Genomic DNA, 16,461 nt, shown 5'->3' with positions numbered 1-16,461 from the left:
CTATCTCTGAGGCAGGGTGTGGTGTTCTCGGACGAGCCGAAAGAGGTTGATGTCCAGCAGGTCCAGCTATCTCTCGGCCAGAGGGCTATACTTGACCACGAAGGAAATGTTTGACTGTAGATAATGTTTGACCACGAAGATTGCTTGCCCTTGAAGTCTCGGGTCGTCTCGGATGGTCTCTGGTCATTGTGGCAGAGTCTGGAGGCTCAGGAGGTTCACATCAGCAGCCATAGCTACCAAGAGCAGGGGGTGGGGGGATAGAGAGATGCTAGCTTGTCTCCTAGCTGTCTCTTTAAACTATTTTCGACGTCACACTGAAGCAGGGTTTAGATAACCACTCGTGTCTGGTTATCTTCTCAAGTTGTTTACTTTTCTATGGAAAATTTTCTGTACAAGTATATACTTCTAATATCTCTCATTTTGGCAAAACATCTTTCATATGTTATTCTAGATAACTAATACATCAAAACAACTTACTGCAAATAACTTATTTCAAAACAACTTCCAAACATTTCCTATTACAAGGTGGAGCAAGTCTTGCTACAGGCCTGCTCCTTACAATTAGTCACCCCATACCCTTCATCAACTTTCCCCTTCCCCTATGTCATCTCACCTCCGCAGAAAACTCCGCCTCCTCTCTCAGTCCTTTATAAAGAAAAGATTGATATAATAAAACGAGTTCCTGCTTTGACAGACTCCAGGCTCGGGGTGGTTATTTTCCGGAGGCAGGAGATCAGAGCTGCGAAACTCACCATCCTGCTCAGCCCCGAGAGAGGGACGGGGTTCTCTCCCTCTCGCCTGGTTCTGCTGGCAGCCCAACACATATATACATGTATATGTGTGTATGTAGATATGTATAACACACACACACACACACACACACACAACATTTAGTGTATGTTTTTCTCTAAAATAATTTTTATTAACATAAACCATTTTGGAAATTACAATCTTAAATTTTTAGTAAGCATCAGGTTCAAGCATCCTATAGACAAGGAGCTCAGAATTAACTTTTCTATTAACTCTGGCTAGAAGAAAAAAAAAGCCAAATGCAAAATCATTGTTTCTTATACAGTTTTAATCACCACAAAGTAGTCAAAGTTCATTGATTCATACATTTACATATAACTTTTAAAGACATACCAGTCATAATCTTTAGTATATAATAAAGATTTCTTATATATATAATCTTTAGTATATAATTTAAAACTAATATAAAATAATTAGCCAAAGATTTTTTATTTTTTAACACAAAGATGAGAGGTTTTACATATAATTATAATATACAAAAGTATGTTATATGTTATATGTAATATATATACTTTACACACACATATGTATACACACACACACACACACACACACATATATATATATGATACACACACACACTTCATATATTTACTTTATTGGTGTATAGTAATGTGGGACTTAGTTCTTTCCTTCCAACATGTGGGTTTTAGAGACTGAATAATGTTGCCAGGCTTAGTAGCAGGTGTTGTTAATCACAGAGCCATCTTGCTGCCCTGGCCTCAGATTTCTTATTTAAGATTCTTTAGGAGCTCCAAGAGCAAAGGTTAGTTTTCTCCAACAGTGTCTTAGAAATAATATTTAGCTTGTTAGAGACTACCTAGCTAAATCTCTCCCAAACTAGGACTAAAGTAATGTATTCACATGATACAAATGAGAGGAGAAATGTCAATACCTTTTTATTTCTCTATCACCAATGGTCAATAGAATGTACAAAATTGCTCAAAAGAGTCCCTACTTCTAGCACACAGCAAATGCCCCAAATGAGACAGTTTCCACATTGTCATAGCATGCGCTATATGTATGTATATATGTATGTATTCTCCAAACAGTACAACAATAATCCTCCTTAAACAAAGCCAGTCATCAAATGACTCAGAAGAGAGCCCAGCAAGAAAGAAATTGAATGGCATTGTCATTAAGTTGAGTTAATAGGCCATATGCAGATAGACAAATATAACAGAGTTTCATCCAGATGTGAGCAATGTGGTCAAATTATGGAAGATTGAAACAATATGTCTGCATGAAAATCAACATTATGCAATGTGTAAAATGTAGTGGTGAGTACAAGTATTTCTTCTTTTGAGACTTCTGTTTAGTTCCATAACTCAATTTTATGGGGCTGCTTATTTTCTTAATGTTTATAAGTTCCTCATACATTCTAGACAACAGTTCTGTCAGATGAGTAAGTCTGTATGTATAACATTTTGGAAAAAAAGAAGAAAAGAATTGATACAAATACATAATACATTTTATGAATTCATGAAGCAGAATAAAATCCTAACTATTGCAGAAACACTGTACGTATAATATTTTGGAAAAAAGGAAGAAAAGAATTGATACAAATACATAATACATTTTATGAATTCATGAAGCAGAATAAAATCTTAACTATTGCAGAAACACTGTGAACTGGAGATTTTAAGTGTCAAGGGAAATTAGGCAGGTTGAAAAAGAATGTTGCCTGCTCTTTTTTCACATGTGATTAATTGGTGAAAGATGTGTGTGTGTGTGTGTGTGTGTGTGTGTGTGTGTGTGAGAGAGAGAGAGAGAGAGAGAGAGAGAGAGAGAGAGAGAGAGAGAGAGAGAGAGAGAGAGAGAGAGAGAGAGAGAGAGAGATCTGAAAGCAAAGCGGAGGTCTAGGAAGAGGAGGCAGACAGCCTTGGAAGTATATATACCCTTGTTATCCTGGTCCACATATGTGACTGTTCTAGGCACAAAACGCCATGTACACCAGTACCACTGGACAGGTCTCTGGAATGTGCATGTACATTGTCACACATATACAGAAACATGTACACACTTGCACACGACACAAGCACACACACAGACAAATATAAATAGAAAAAGTGAACTTTTTCTTATGGTACTTGTGGTGTGTACGTACATGTGTATTCATGCTTATATGTATGGGAGTGTTTTTATGTGTTCAGATCAATGTACCTATGCCTATGTATGAATATGAAAGCCTCAAATTAGTTTCAGATGTCTTACTAATCACCCTCTGCTTTAGCAAGGCATGAACTCTCAATGAAACCTAAGCCCACCGATTCTGCTAGTAGAGTTGACTAGCTTGCTTCAGGAAGTTCTGTTCTGCTGTAGGAGTTCTGAGATTCCAAGTGGGTGTTTGGATGGTTTCTTCAGATCAGAACTTGAGTTCTCATGTTTAAACATCAGGGTATTTATTGACTTAGCCATCTTTATTCCAGATTTAATAATTTAATATATTGTAAAGTATGGTTTCAATGAACTCTTGCAAGGGTAAAGAAGTAAATGTAATCTTGGTCACCGAATTACTGGACATACACACACATACACACACACAAATACACACACACACACACGGGGGGGGGAGCGGAAGAGAGAGAGAGAGTGAGAGAGAGAGAGAGTGAGAGAGAGACAGAGAAAGAAAGAGAGAGGGGGAGAGAGAGAGAACAGGGAGAGAATGCTCCCAGGAATTATTGTTTTCAAAGAATGTTTTGCCTGCATGTGTGTTTATGAAACATGTGAGCATAGTTCCTACAAAAGCCAGAACAGGATTTGGGTTCCATGGAACTGGAGTTACGGTTACGAGCCACTATATGGGCACTGGGACTCAAATCCACATCCTCTACAAGAGCAACCAATGCTCTTAAACACTGAGCCATCTTTCCAACCCTCCAGGCAACATTCAATTCTTTTTTTTTTTTTTTTAAGATTTATTTATTATATTATAAATAAGTACACTGTAGCTGTCTTCAGACGCACCAGAAGAGGACATCAGATCTCATTATGGGTGGTTGTCAGCCACCATGTGGTTGCTGGGATTTGAACTCAGGACCTTTGGCAGAGCAGTCCGCGCTCTTACCCGCTGAGCCATCTCACCAGCCCCAACATTCAATTCTTAATTATAGAAAAAAATATTTTAAAAAATAGTAGCTGTGCATACTGCTTGAAATCCCCAGTCGGGATTTCCAGACAGATGAAGAGGCAAAACTCTCCCTTGTACATTTAAATACACCTTTGTTTCGAGATGCTAGGGATTGAACTAAGGGACTTGCATGTACTCTATGAGGTAGGTATCTGCTTGTAGCAATGCAGGAGCCCTTGGCTTTGTAAAGGATCTCACTGGTGCCCGAGGGCTGGAATTACAGATGTGTATAACCAAGGCTGGCTAGTGAAATTTAAAACTGTAACATGAATGGGTTTGCCTTCTCATGTTCTATCTTTCTTCATAGAATTTACACTTTGGTCTTCCTTCTTATTGAGTTTCTTGTGGTTTGTGGATTGTACTTTGTGTACTCTGATCTTCTGGGCTAATAACCACTTATCAGAGAGTGCATACCATGTGTGTTCTTTTGTGATTGGGTTACCTCACTCAGGATGATATTCTCCAGGTCCATCCATTTCCCCAAGAATTTCATAACTTCATTGTTTTTAATAGCTGAGTAGTACTCCATTGTGCAGATGTACCACAATTTCTGTATCCATTCCTCTGTTGAGGGACATCTGGGTTATTTCCAGTTTCTGGCTATTATAAATAAGATTGCTATGAACATGGTAGAGCATGTGTCCTTATTACATGTGGGAGCATCTTCTGGGTATATGCCCAGGAGTGCTATAGCTGGGAACTCTGGTAGTACCAGTGTAGGGGAATGCCAATGCCAGGAAGTGGGAGAGGGTTGGGTGGTAAGCAGGGGAAGCTGGGAGGGAACAGGGGATTGTTTTAGTTTTAGTTTTTATTTTATTTTATTTTTTCTTATATTATTTTCTTTTTCTTTTTTTCTTTTGGAGGGGAATCTGGGAAAGGAGATATTATAAATAAAGAAAACATCTAATAAAAAAAAGAACTTAAAAAATTTATAAAATAAAAGAGAAAATTGTGTTTGAAAACAATGCAGAGAGTGTTATTCATTACATGCCCGATTATTCTGAATGTGAACAAAAAAAAACCCCTCAATAAATATTGAATGAACATTTCCAAAGCATGAATTAAACAATATGACCAATCAATACAATAAGCAATAAACTACTCATCACCCAGGCAAAGGAAGATGTTAAAACATAACTAGGAAATTAATCAATCTTTATGTTAGAAAAGGGTTTGCACATCTCAAGAAAATGGCAAGGCAAAAATTTTACTTTTGTGGAAGCAAGTATAGATGTGTAAAGTCTAGTATGCAAGCACAGCCCACCGGAATCCTACTAAGAGTCCCTTCATAAAGCAAACCAACAAGAGACTAGTGTTTACACACTTATGTAAGTGCTGACTTACAACTTAAAAGTGCTCAGAGTTTACCTTACACACTTATGACAAGGGCTAGCTTAAAACAATGCAAATGACAACCAGAACATAGTTTTGAGCACCAAAATGAAATGTTTTTTGATCACTTGAATTTCCAGCAAGGGTTTCTTCACATTTTTTAAAATATGGAATTCTGTCTTATTTAACCCTTTGGCAGAAAAGACAGTAAATTTTGTTTATTTTTCTCATATATTTTTGTACACTTAAAAATGTCCAGTAAATGCCAAGAGTGGTGGTACATGTCTTTAATCCCAGCACTCTGGAGACAGAGGCAGGTGGATTTTGTCAAAACCAGCCTAGTCTACATATCAAATAACAGGTTAATTAAGGCTACTTAGATGCTATCTCAGAAAAACTAATATTTGAGGGCTAGGGAGCTGGCTCAGTGGTTACAGTACTGGCTGCTCTTGCAGACCACCCAGGTTCTATTCGGAGCATCCACATAGGAGTTGATAACTACATTAACTCCAGTCCAAGGGATCTGACTCTGTGAGCACTGTATGCAAATGGACCACAGATATCCATGCAAAGTCTTAAAAAGTCAAGGAAAACCATCTCTGTTGATGTTAGCATTCCCCTTGTCATACTTACTAAGAGAAAAAGAGGTGTTTTTATTTATTTAGCTTTAAGGAATGATACCTGGGATCAGAACAGTGCAGCCTTGGTCTTAAAATGACTAGCCTAACACACTGCTGCCTGCCTCAGATGAGTTTTTATTGCTACTAATGACTTATTCTGCAGTGCTGAGAGTCAACCACACAGGGCTCCACACATGCTAGGCAAATGCTTTACGGACCAGGTACCTCATCAGACCTGTTAGTCTTTGTTCCCAAATATACTCTGCATGACTCTTAGAAATTGCAGTGGAAACATCAACCTCTGTATTCCAAGAGGCTCACTGAAATCAGAAGAAAGCAGAGAACACAGAGAGTGGGCAGACCATCCTCCCCTATACAATCCCCATATAACAAGGTTACAGAGTGGAAGTCCAGAGAACTTTCGGGAGAAAGGCATAGAATTGAGATTCCAAGAGACAAATCCTGTTCTTTAACAAGGGAATTGTTATTGTTCTTCCAAAGGACTTGGGTTCAATTCCACGCACTCAAATGGTGGCTCACAGCTTCCTGTAACTCCAGCTTCATGGATCCAATGTCCTCTTCTGGCCTCCAGGTATACCAGGTATGCATGTGGTGCACAAACTAGCATACAGACAAAGCATCCTAACACATAATATTTTTTTTAAAAAAGAGGGAATGATAGAATGATTGAGGCAAGTGTAGTAACAGAACGGTGAAGGAATTTTAGACAGTTAAATGTCTTTATTCCGAATTCCTTTTTTTTTTTCCTTCTAGGCTGGCTTCTCTTCTCTTTAAAAAATTGGAAATTCAGGGCACAGGAGGTGGATCCATGGTTAAAAAGATCAAGGAGATTTGGGATTAGGATCTAACAATCCATACAGGCAAAGTGGTCTGCCTGTAATTAAGCCTGGGAATCCAGAGGAAGAGGATCCCAGAGCAAACTGAATTGCAAGAATACCTGCTCCTGTATGCTATGGCTTGTGCAGACCCTGTGCCAGTTTCAGTGAGGCTTGTATAGTTGCACGTTTGGTTCCCAGTAGGGGGAACTGTCTTGGAAGGATTAGCAGTTGCAGCCATGTTGGAGAAGTTGTGTACTGAGAAAGGGCTTTGAGGTTTCAAAAAGAAGTCCACAGCGTGCCCAGTTAGTTCTTTCTCTGCCTTGTGCTTATGGGTCAGATAGCTCTCAACTACAGCTATAGTACCATGCTTGCCTGCCTGCCTCCATGCCGCCTAACATGATGATTATAGTCTCTATCCTCTAGAACCCTGAGCTCTGAGATTAAATTCTTTCTTTTATAGTTGCCTTCATAAGGGTGCCTTGTCATGAAACTAAGATAGTGCCTACATCAAACAACGAACAATAATAATGAATGTTGGATTTCTACACACACAGGCAGACATGTATACATGCCCCCCCTTCCCCAAATTCAAACACACATGAATGCACACTATGTCCACATATACATATGCAAGACCCCACCACTACAACAACAAAGAAACACCATCAGCACCAGCACCACCAGCATCACCAGCACCATTAAAGTATCAGAAACGCAAGTTGGCTTGCTACCTTCTGATTTTTATTATCAGTGGGCACATGACTGTCTATGCTGGGTGGTAGATATCAATTGTGGGAGAGAGGATGTGGAATCCAAGAGTTGGTTAGAACCCACACACTCCTCTCTATATTTGACTTTGTGGTCTTAACTGTGAACCCTGAGGCTGTGTGCACCTTTTCTGACCACACCCTGTCCTAGTATTGTGAAGGCAAAGCAGGCAAAGTGATCTCATAGATATAGTTATACCCGCCTCCAATTCTGTTCATCCTGCTCTTGGCTGAGCCTCTTTTTCCTGCATCCCTGAGTAGAGTTGTTAATTTTATCAATCAGAATCTCAGAAATCACTAGAAAAGATGAATATAAATGGCCTGAAACATTGGGAGCCTCACAAGTCGCTTGATCTGAATCCTCGCTCAACTCCGGTAAGCAAGAATCTGCTACAAGAATCATGGGACATGGTTGGTAACAAGGGACCATCAAAGATGTGTGCTGTGGTCATTGACATGGGTACTGGAATGTGTAAGATGGGCTTTGCAGGACAGACTCGGCCCACTTACATCGTGACTAACATCGTGGGCTGCCAGCCCAAGAAGCAAACCACCATGGAGCAGCCCAAAGTGGAAAAGTTTATTGGTAAGGCAGCCCGCGCTTGTCCAGAGTTTACTTTGTTGCATCCAGTTCGTAATGGTATTGTGGTGGACTGGGAGGCTGCTGAGTTCATCTGCCGCCACATCCTGGAGAATGACCTCAGATTGGACACCCAGGAACATCCTCTGCTGTTCACAGATCCGCCTTTCAACCCTGCCAGCAACCGAGAGAAGCTTGTGGAAGTAGCCTTCGAGTCTCTGCACTCTCCTGCTCTATATGTTGCATCCCAGTCCGTGTTGTCAGTTTATGCCAACGGGCGCGTTAATGGGCTGGTTGTAGACACTGGCCACGGTGTCAGCTACACAGTGCCAGTCTTCCAAGGCTACAACTTACCCAACGGCATCCAGCGCTTGGACCTGGCTGGGCACTACTTGACTACCTTCTTGGCAGAGAAAATCTTGAGATCTAGCTTCCCAGTGAAGAAGGAAGACATGGACACCATGGAGAACATCAAGCATCAATACTGCTATGTGGCCTCAGATTTCCAAAAGGAGCAAGGGCGCCCTGATGACAAATTCCGCCGGTGCCTGAAGTTGCCAGATGGACAGATGATCACAGTGGGGAAGGAGCTCTTTCAGTGCCCTGAGTTGCTATTCCATCCCCCGGAGACCTCAGGGCCTTCATCTTTGGGCCTCCCTAGAATGGCTGAACAGAGTCTCTCCACTGTTCCCCAGGAGCTGCGGACAGACATGGAACAAAATGTGTTGTTGTGTGGAGGCTCCTCTCTGTTTACTGGCTTCGAAGGTCGCTTCAAAGCTGAGCTGCTGCGCTGTCTTGGCCCAGAGGCCCACGTGATTGTGGCAGCCCAGCCCAATAGGAACCTCTCAGTGTGGATTGGGGGATCCATTCTGGCCTCGCTGTGTGCCTTCCAGACCCGCTGGATCCTGCGTGAGCAGTATGAAGAACGTGGTCCAGATATAGTGCACCGCAAGTGCTCATAATTCAGCACAGGGTCAGGAGGGGTGTGGAAATAAAACTTCCTTAGGGAGCCTGGTCTGTCGCATCATGTTTTATTCTTCCCAATCTCAGTCCCTGAAACACACCCAAGAGACTATGAACCCACTTGCAGACAAAGGTCGCTTGAACTTGACCCTCACACATGCTTGTGTGAAATTAGACCTAAAGCACCTCTTCTAATATACACTATTGAGACATTCTAATTTACACCCACTCCTTCACAACTCCTAACACAATGCCTTTCTTGAATCTCATCATATCCCCTCTGGGACCATCATATCACCTCTGTACTCAAAGACATTCTGAGGTTTGGGGAGATACACATCCACAGACGTTAGCACTTGTTAACAATTTTCTTAATTTGTCACTCAGACTGGGATATGATGGAAACTAAATGATTTGCAAAAGTTAGTGAACTTGAGCTTGTTCACCATGTGTACTTGTCATTTGCATTACATCTTTTGAGATTGTCTATTTTTTTTGTTGTTGTTTAGTATTCTTTATATATTCTAGACATTATTTCTCTGTCAGATGTATAGCGTGCAAAGTTTTTCTTTCATCCTGTGTTCATCTTTCAGCCTAATTACTCAATTGCTTTAAAAAAAAAATTGTATGCAGAAACCTTTTGATTTCATGAAGTCTCAATTGACAGTTGTTGGCCTTATTTCCTGAACAACTGGAGTCCTGCTGAGAAAGTCTTCCCTTATCACTATATTACCCTTATATGATCTTCCCTTATTTATTCTTTATGAATGTTGCCTGCATATTTTATGTGGATTACATGCATACTTGATGCCCTTGAAGTTCAGAAGCAAGTGAGCATAAGTTCCCCTGGGATTGAATTTATAGATGATTGTAGGCCACCATATGGATGCTGGGAGCTGAGTCTCGTTCTTTTGCAAGAGCAACAAGTGCTCTCAAATCTTAAGCCATCTCTCTAGCCACCTGTGCTTTTCCTTAGCAGTTCAATTGTTAGTTCTTCAGTGAAGGTCTCTAGTGGCTTTGGAATTGATAAGCATCGAATTCAATTCTTATATGTACAGATATCTGGTATTATTTTTAGATTTACTTATTTTATTTTATGTGTACGGATGTTTTGCTTGCGTGTATATATGTGGACCATGTCAGTGACTGGTGTCCACAGATAACACAAGAGGGAGTCTGATCCCTTGGAATTGGAGATATGGATGGTTGTGAGCCACTATAGTTAAAAATAAAATTTGGGTGTTCTTCAAGAGAAACACACGCTCTTAACCTCTGAGCATTTCTCTATCTTCTACTCCCTCTTTGAGACAGGGTTTCACTGTGTAGCCTGGCTGTCCTGGAACTCCCTGTGTAGATTAGGATTGTCTCCAACTCACAGAGATCCATATGCATCTGCCTCCCGAGTGTTGCAATTAAAGGTGCATGCTATCATTCCTGGCTCAGCTCTTCAGTTTTACAAGCACTGTTTGTAAGAAAGACTGTCACAGAGATAGCAGGCATCCGCAATGCAACATTTTCAGTGGTGAACTGAGCCATCGAATACACGAACATGACAATAGCTGTGAATGCATGCACAAGATTTGCACAGGATCCACCTATAATGAAATTAGAAGAAAGAAGAAAATCTATTGTGAAATAGAGGAAGAGTACATACATTAAACAAGGGCTATTTCCAGAACCACTGGGTTGTGAGGAGTTCCTGTGTGCCTGGTCCCTCTGGTCCCAGTTACTCCCAGTGTTGGGATAGATGTTGGTTCCTCCTCACCTCTGATCCTGGGCATGTCAGAGTGCTTGGGAGTTGAGCTGCTTCTGGGTCTTGTGGGTCTGGCTGTGGAGCTTGCATCCAAGGTCTGCTCAGGACACCAGCCCAGAGAGACCAGCAATTTTAATATTCTTATACCTTGCATGCATAGTGTCTTTATTGTTAATATTTGTTGTTTTCACATGAACTTTTCTATGCTTCTCATTTTCTATTGCATTCTACCACTGTTTTTAATTAATTAACTGATTAATTAATTAATATCCCAAACTTTGCCCAACCTCCTAGTCCCTCTCACAGATCCCCTCAATTTTCCTCTAAGAGGGTGGACCCCGCTTTGGGTATGTATCACCCTACCCTGATGCATCAAGTCTCTGTAGGATCAGGTGCATCTTCTCCCACTGAGTCAAGAAAAAGCAGCCCACTGCTATATATGTGTCAGGGCCTCCATCCATCTTGTGTCTGTTCTTTGGTTGGTGGCTCAGTCTCTGAGAGCTCTCAGGGGTCCAGGTTTGTTGATACTGTTGATCTTCCTGTGGGGTTCCTATCCCCTTCAGGACCTTCAATCCTCCCCCCAATGAATAACTGGCTCAACTCCGTTCAATGTTTGGCAGTGGGTATCTGCATCTGCTTCAGTCAACTGCTAGATAGAGCATCTCAGAGGACAGTTATGCTAGGCTCCTGTTTGTAAGAATAACAGAGTATGATTACTAGTTTCAGGGATTGGTGCTTGCCCATGGAATGGGTCTCAGATTGGGCTAGCTATTGGTTGGCCATTGCTTCAGGCTCTGCTCCATTTTTGTCCTGGAATTTCTTGTAGACAGGACAAATTTTAGGTTGAAAGTTTTGTGTGTGAGTTGGTGTCCTTATTCCTCCACTAGGGGTCCTGCCTGGTTACAGGAGATGGCCTCTTCAGATTCCAACTCCCCACAGTTAGTCATCTTGGCTTATACACTTAGTCTGTACATATAATGCATGTCTTTTGGAATCTGGGTTACCTTATTCAGGATGACTCTCAGGGCTACTTTGATTTTCATTTCTCTGACGACTAAGGATGTTGAACATTTCTTTAAGTGTTTTTTAACCATTCTAGACTCCTCTATTGAGAATTCTCTGTTTGGTTCTCTGTCTCAGTTTTTAATTGACTTTTATGGTTTGCTGGAGAATTCTCTGGTTAGCATTATACCCCATTTTTAAATTGAGTGTATGGGTTGTATGGGTTGTTGGTGTCTAAATTCTTGAGTTTTTTTTTTAATATATATTTGGGTATTAATCCCCTGTGGGATATAGAGTTAGTGAAGATCTTTCCCCAATCTGTAGAATGCCCTTTTGTCCTATTGACAGTGTCCTTTGCCTTGCAGAAGCTTTTCGGTTTCATGAAGTCCCATTTATGAATTATTGATCTTAAATCTTGAGCCATTGGTGTTCTGTTTAGGAAATTGTCTCCTGTACCAATGTGTTCAAGGCTATTTTCCCCTTTCTCTTTTATGAGACTTATTGTATCCACTTTTATGTCTAGGTCATATCAACCACAAATAGTGATACTTTGACTTCTTCTTCTCCAATTTTATCCCCTTGATCTCTTTTTGTTGTCTTATTGCTCTAGCTAGAACTTCAAATACTATATTAAGTAGATAGTGAAGAGAGGGCAGCCTTGTCTTGTCCCTGATTTTAGTAGGATTGCTTCAAATTTCTCTCCATTTAATTTGATATTGTCTTGCCATATATTACTTTTATTATGTTAATGTGTATACCTTGAATCAGCTGATCCCTCACAGCCTTTTAACATGAATGGGTGTTGGATTTTGTCAAGGGCTTTTTCAGTATTTAACGAGATGATCATGTGATTTTTGTCTTTCAGTTTATTAATATAGTAGATTACATTGATAGGTTTTCCTAAATTGAGCCATCCCTGCATCCCTGGGTTGAAGTCTACTTGTTTGTGTTGAACGCTGTTTTTGATGTGTTCTTGAATTTGGTTACCAAGACCTTTACTGAATATTTTTGCATCAATGTTTATAAAAGAAATTGGTTTGATTTTCTCTCTTTGTTGAGTCTTTGTGTCGTTGGTTTAGGTATCAGGGTAACTGTGGCTTCATAGAATGAGTTAGGTAATGTTCCTTCTGTTTCTATTTTGTGGAATAGTTGGAGGAATATTGGTATTGACTCTTCTTTGAAGGTCTGATAGAATTCTGCAATAAGACCATCTGTCCCTGGGCTTTTTTGGTTCGGAGGTTTTTAATGACTTTTATTTTTTTAGGGGCTATGGATATGTTGAGATTGGTCACCTGATCTTGACTTACCTTTAGTAAGTGGTATCTGACTAGAAAATAATTCATTTCATTTAGATATTCCAGTTTTGTTGAGTTCATGTTTTTGAAGTAAGACCTAACGATTTTTTAATTCCTTCAGTTTCTCTTGTTATGTTTCCCTTTTCATTTCTGATTTTGTTAATTTGGACATTATCTCTGTGCCTTTTAGTTAGTTTGGCTAAGGGTTTATCTATCTTGTTGATTTTTCACAAAGAGCCAGCTCTTTGTTTTGTTTATTCTTTGTATTGTTCTCTTTGTTTCTAATTGGTTGATTTCAACCCTGAATTTGACAAATTCCTGTCCTTTACTCCTCTTGGATGTGTTTTCTTGTTTCTATTCTAGAGCTGTCAGGTGTGATGTTAATTTACTAGTATGATATTTCTCCAATTTCTTTATGAAGGCTTAATGCTAAGAATTTTCCTCTTTGCATTGCTTTCATTATGTCCTATAAATTTTGGTATCTTGTGCCTTCATTTCCATTGAATTCTAGATTTTCCCTCCCCTTCCCTTCCTCCCTTCCTTCTTCTTCATTCTCCTCCTTCTCCTCCTTCTCCTCTTCCTCTTCCTCCTCCTCCTCCTCCTCCTCTTTGTCTTCCCCCTCCTCCTTCTCCCTCTCTCCCCCCTCTCTTCTCTCTCTCTCTCTCTCTCTCTCTCTCTCTCTCTCTCTTTTGACCAAGTTATCATTGAGTAGAGAGTTGTTCAGTTTACATGAGTATATGGGCTTTCTGTTGTTTCTGTTGTTGAAATCTAACCTTAATCCTTGATGATCTGACACAATGCAAGGTGCTATTTCAATCATCTTCTATCTGTTAAGGCTTGTTTTGTGCCTGATTATATTGTCAATTTTGAAGAAGGTTCCATGAGGTGCTGGGAAGAAGGTATATTCTTTTGTCTTTGGGTGAAAGTTTCTGTAGATATCTCTTGAATACATTTGGTTCATAGCATCTATTAGTTTTGCTGTTTAATTTCTGTTTTGATGACTTATCCATTGGTGAGATTGGGGTGCTAAAGTCTCCCACTATTATTGTGTGTAGTTCACTTTGTGATTTGAGCTTTAGTAAAGTTTCTTTTATGAATGTGGGTGCCCTCGCATTTATGACATAGAAACTCAGAACTGAGATATCATCTTGGTGGAATTTTCCTTTTAAGAGTATGAAATATCCTTTCCAATATCTTTTGATAACTTTTGGTTGAATGATTATTTTATCAGATACTACTCTGTCTTGGGTCCATTTGCTTGGAAAACCTTTTTCCATCCTTTCACTCTGAGGTAGTGTCTATTTTTGTGTAGGGTTATGTTTCTTTTTATGCAGCAGAATGATGGATCCTGTTTATGTACACATTCCATAATCCTATGTCTTTTTATTGAAGTGAGTCCGATGATGTTGAGAGATACTAATGACCAATGATCATGTGTTCCTGTTATTTTGTTGTTGAAGTATTACTATGTGTGTTTCTGATACTCTTCTTTTGGTTTTGCTGTGAGATGATTAATTTCTTGAATTTTCTTGGCTATAGTTAACTTCCTTTTGTCAGTTTTCCTTATAGTATCCTCTGTAAGGCTGGATTAGTAGAAATATATTGTTTAAATTTGGTTTTGTAGAAATATATTGGTTTAAATTTGGGCTAGTGTCTTGAGCAGACCTTGGGTGCAAGCACTGCAGCCAGTCCCACAACACCCAGAGGAAGCTCCACTCCCAGGTGCTCTGACACTCTCAGGATCAGAGGTAAGGAGGACACAACATCTGTCCCAACACCAGGAGTAACTGGGACCTGTGGGACCAGGCACACAGGAATGCCAGCAGAGTGGCTTGGGTTCCTTCAGGTCTCTCTGGGCTGGTGTTCTGAGCAGACCTTGGGTGCAGGCTCCACAGTCAGTCCCACAACACACAGAGGAAGCTGCTGCACTTCCAGGTGCTCTAACAAGCCCAGGATCACAGGATCCCAGAATCACAGGATCACAGAAAGGACAGGTTCCAGTCAGATTTAGCAAGGGCAGGTAGCATTAGAGATAAGCAGATGGTGGGGGGCAAGTGTAAGAAAGTAAACAACACACACCAAGGTTCCTTGGCATCATCAGAACCCACTTCTCCCTCCATACCAAGTCCTAGACACACCATCACACTGGAAAAGCAAGATTCAGATATAAAATCGCTTCTCATGATAATGATACAGGACCTTAAGAAAGACATAAATAGCACCCTCAAAGAAATATAGGAGAACACAGGTAACAGCTAGAAGCTCTTAAAGAGGAAACACAAAAATCCCTTAAAGAACTATAGGAAAACACAAACAGGTGAAGGAAATGAGCAAAACCATTCAGAATCTAAAAATGGAAATAGAAACAATAAAGAAATCAGGAAGAGAGGCAACTCTGGAGATACAAAACCTAGGAAAGAAATCAGGAGTCGTAGATGCAGGCATCATTAACAGAATACATGAGATAGAAGAGAGAATCTCAGGGATAGAAGACACCATAGAAAACATTGACACAACAGACAAAGAAAATGCAAAAAGCAAAAAGCTCCTAACCCAAAACATCCAGGAAATCCAGGACGCACTGAGAAGACCAAACCTAAGGATAATAGGTATAGAAGAGAGTGAAGACTCCCAATGTAATAGGCCAGTATCTTCAACAAAATTGTAGAACAAAATTTCCCTAACCTAAGGAAAGAGATGCCTATGAACATACAAGAAGCCCACAGAACTCCAAATAGACTGGACCAGAAAAGAAATTCCTCCCATCACATAATAATCAAAACACCAAATGCACTAAACAAAGAAAGAATTTTAAAAGCAGTAAGGGGAAAAAAGGCAAGTAACATACAAAGGCAGGCCTATCAGAATTACACCAGACTTCTCACCACAGACTATGAAAGCTTGAAGATCCTAGGCAGTTGTCATACAGACCCTACAAGAACACAAATGCCAGCCCAGGCTACTATACCCAGCAAAACTCTCAATTAGCACAGGTGGAGAAACCAAGATATTCCATGACAAAACAAAATTTACACAATATCTTTCCACAAATCCAACCCTACAAAGGATAATAGATGGAAAACATCAACATAAAGAGCAAAACTACACCCTAGAAGAAGCAAGAAAGTAGTCTTTCAACAAATCCACACAAACCTAATTCCACCTCTTACAACAAAAAACAACAGGAAGTGACAATTACCTTTTCTTAATATCTTAATATGAAAAGTAATATTATCAACATATCTTAATCGATTGAAATCTAAAAATATGAGGAAGTAAAATTTGTTGATTATCATCCAATGCTCTCTCTAATTTGGTAATTGGAGAAATAGGTCCAATATTGTATAATCTATATACACTTTCAGCTTGT

At 40.0% G+C, this 16,461-nt stretch overlaps 1 protein-coding gene across 1 annotated transcript; it reads left to right on the top strand.

Moving 5' to 3' along the window:
- Window positions 1–7,719: 7,719 nt before the first annotated feature.
- Window positions 7,720–9,092, top strand: LOC116100342 (actin-like protein 9). The gene has a single exon (XM_031384151.1). The coding sequence runs from the start codon at window positions 7,805–7,807 to the stop codon at window positions 9,038–9,040; it is 1,236 nt and encodes a 411-aa protein (XP_031240011.1). The 5' UTR covers window positions 7,720–7,804; the 3' UTR covers window positions 9,041–9,092.
- Window positions 9,093–16,461: the final 7,369 nt, after the last annotated feature.

This window comes from Mastomys coucha, unplaced genomic scaffold, assembly GCF_008632895.1.
Source record: "Mastomys coucha isolate ucsf_1 unplaced genomic scaffold, UCSF_Mcou_1 pScaffold21, whole genome shotgun sequence".
NCBI lineage: Eukaryota > Metazoa > Chordata > Mammalia > Rodentia > Muridae > Mastomys > Mastomys coucha.
The sequence above is the reverse complement of the archived record's forward strand: the minus strand, read 5'-3'. Positions and strand labels throughout refer to the sequence as shown.

Excerpts from the sequence above, each read along its gene's own strand:
- LOC116100342 (XM_031384151.1), top strand. The coding sequence starts at position 7,805 with ATGAATATAAATGGCCTGAAACATTGGGAGCCTCACAAGTCGCTTGAT.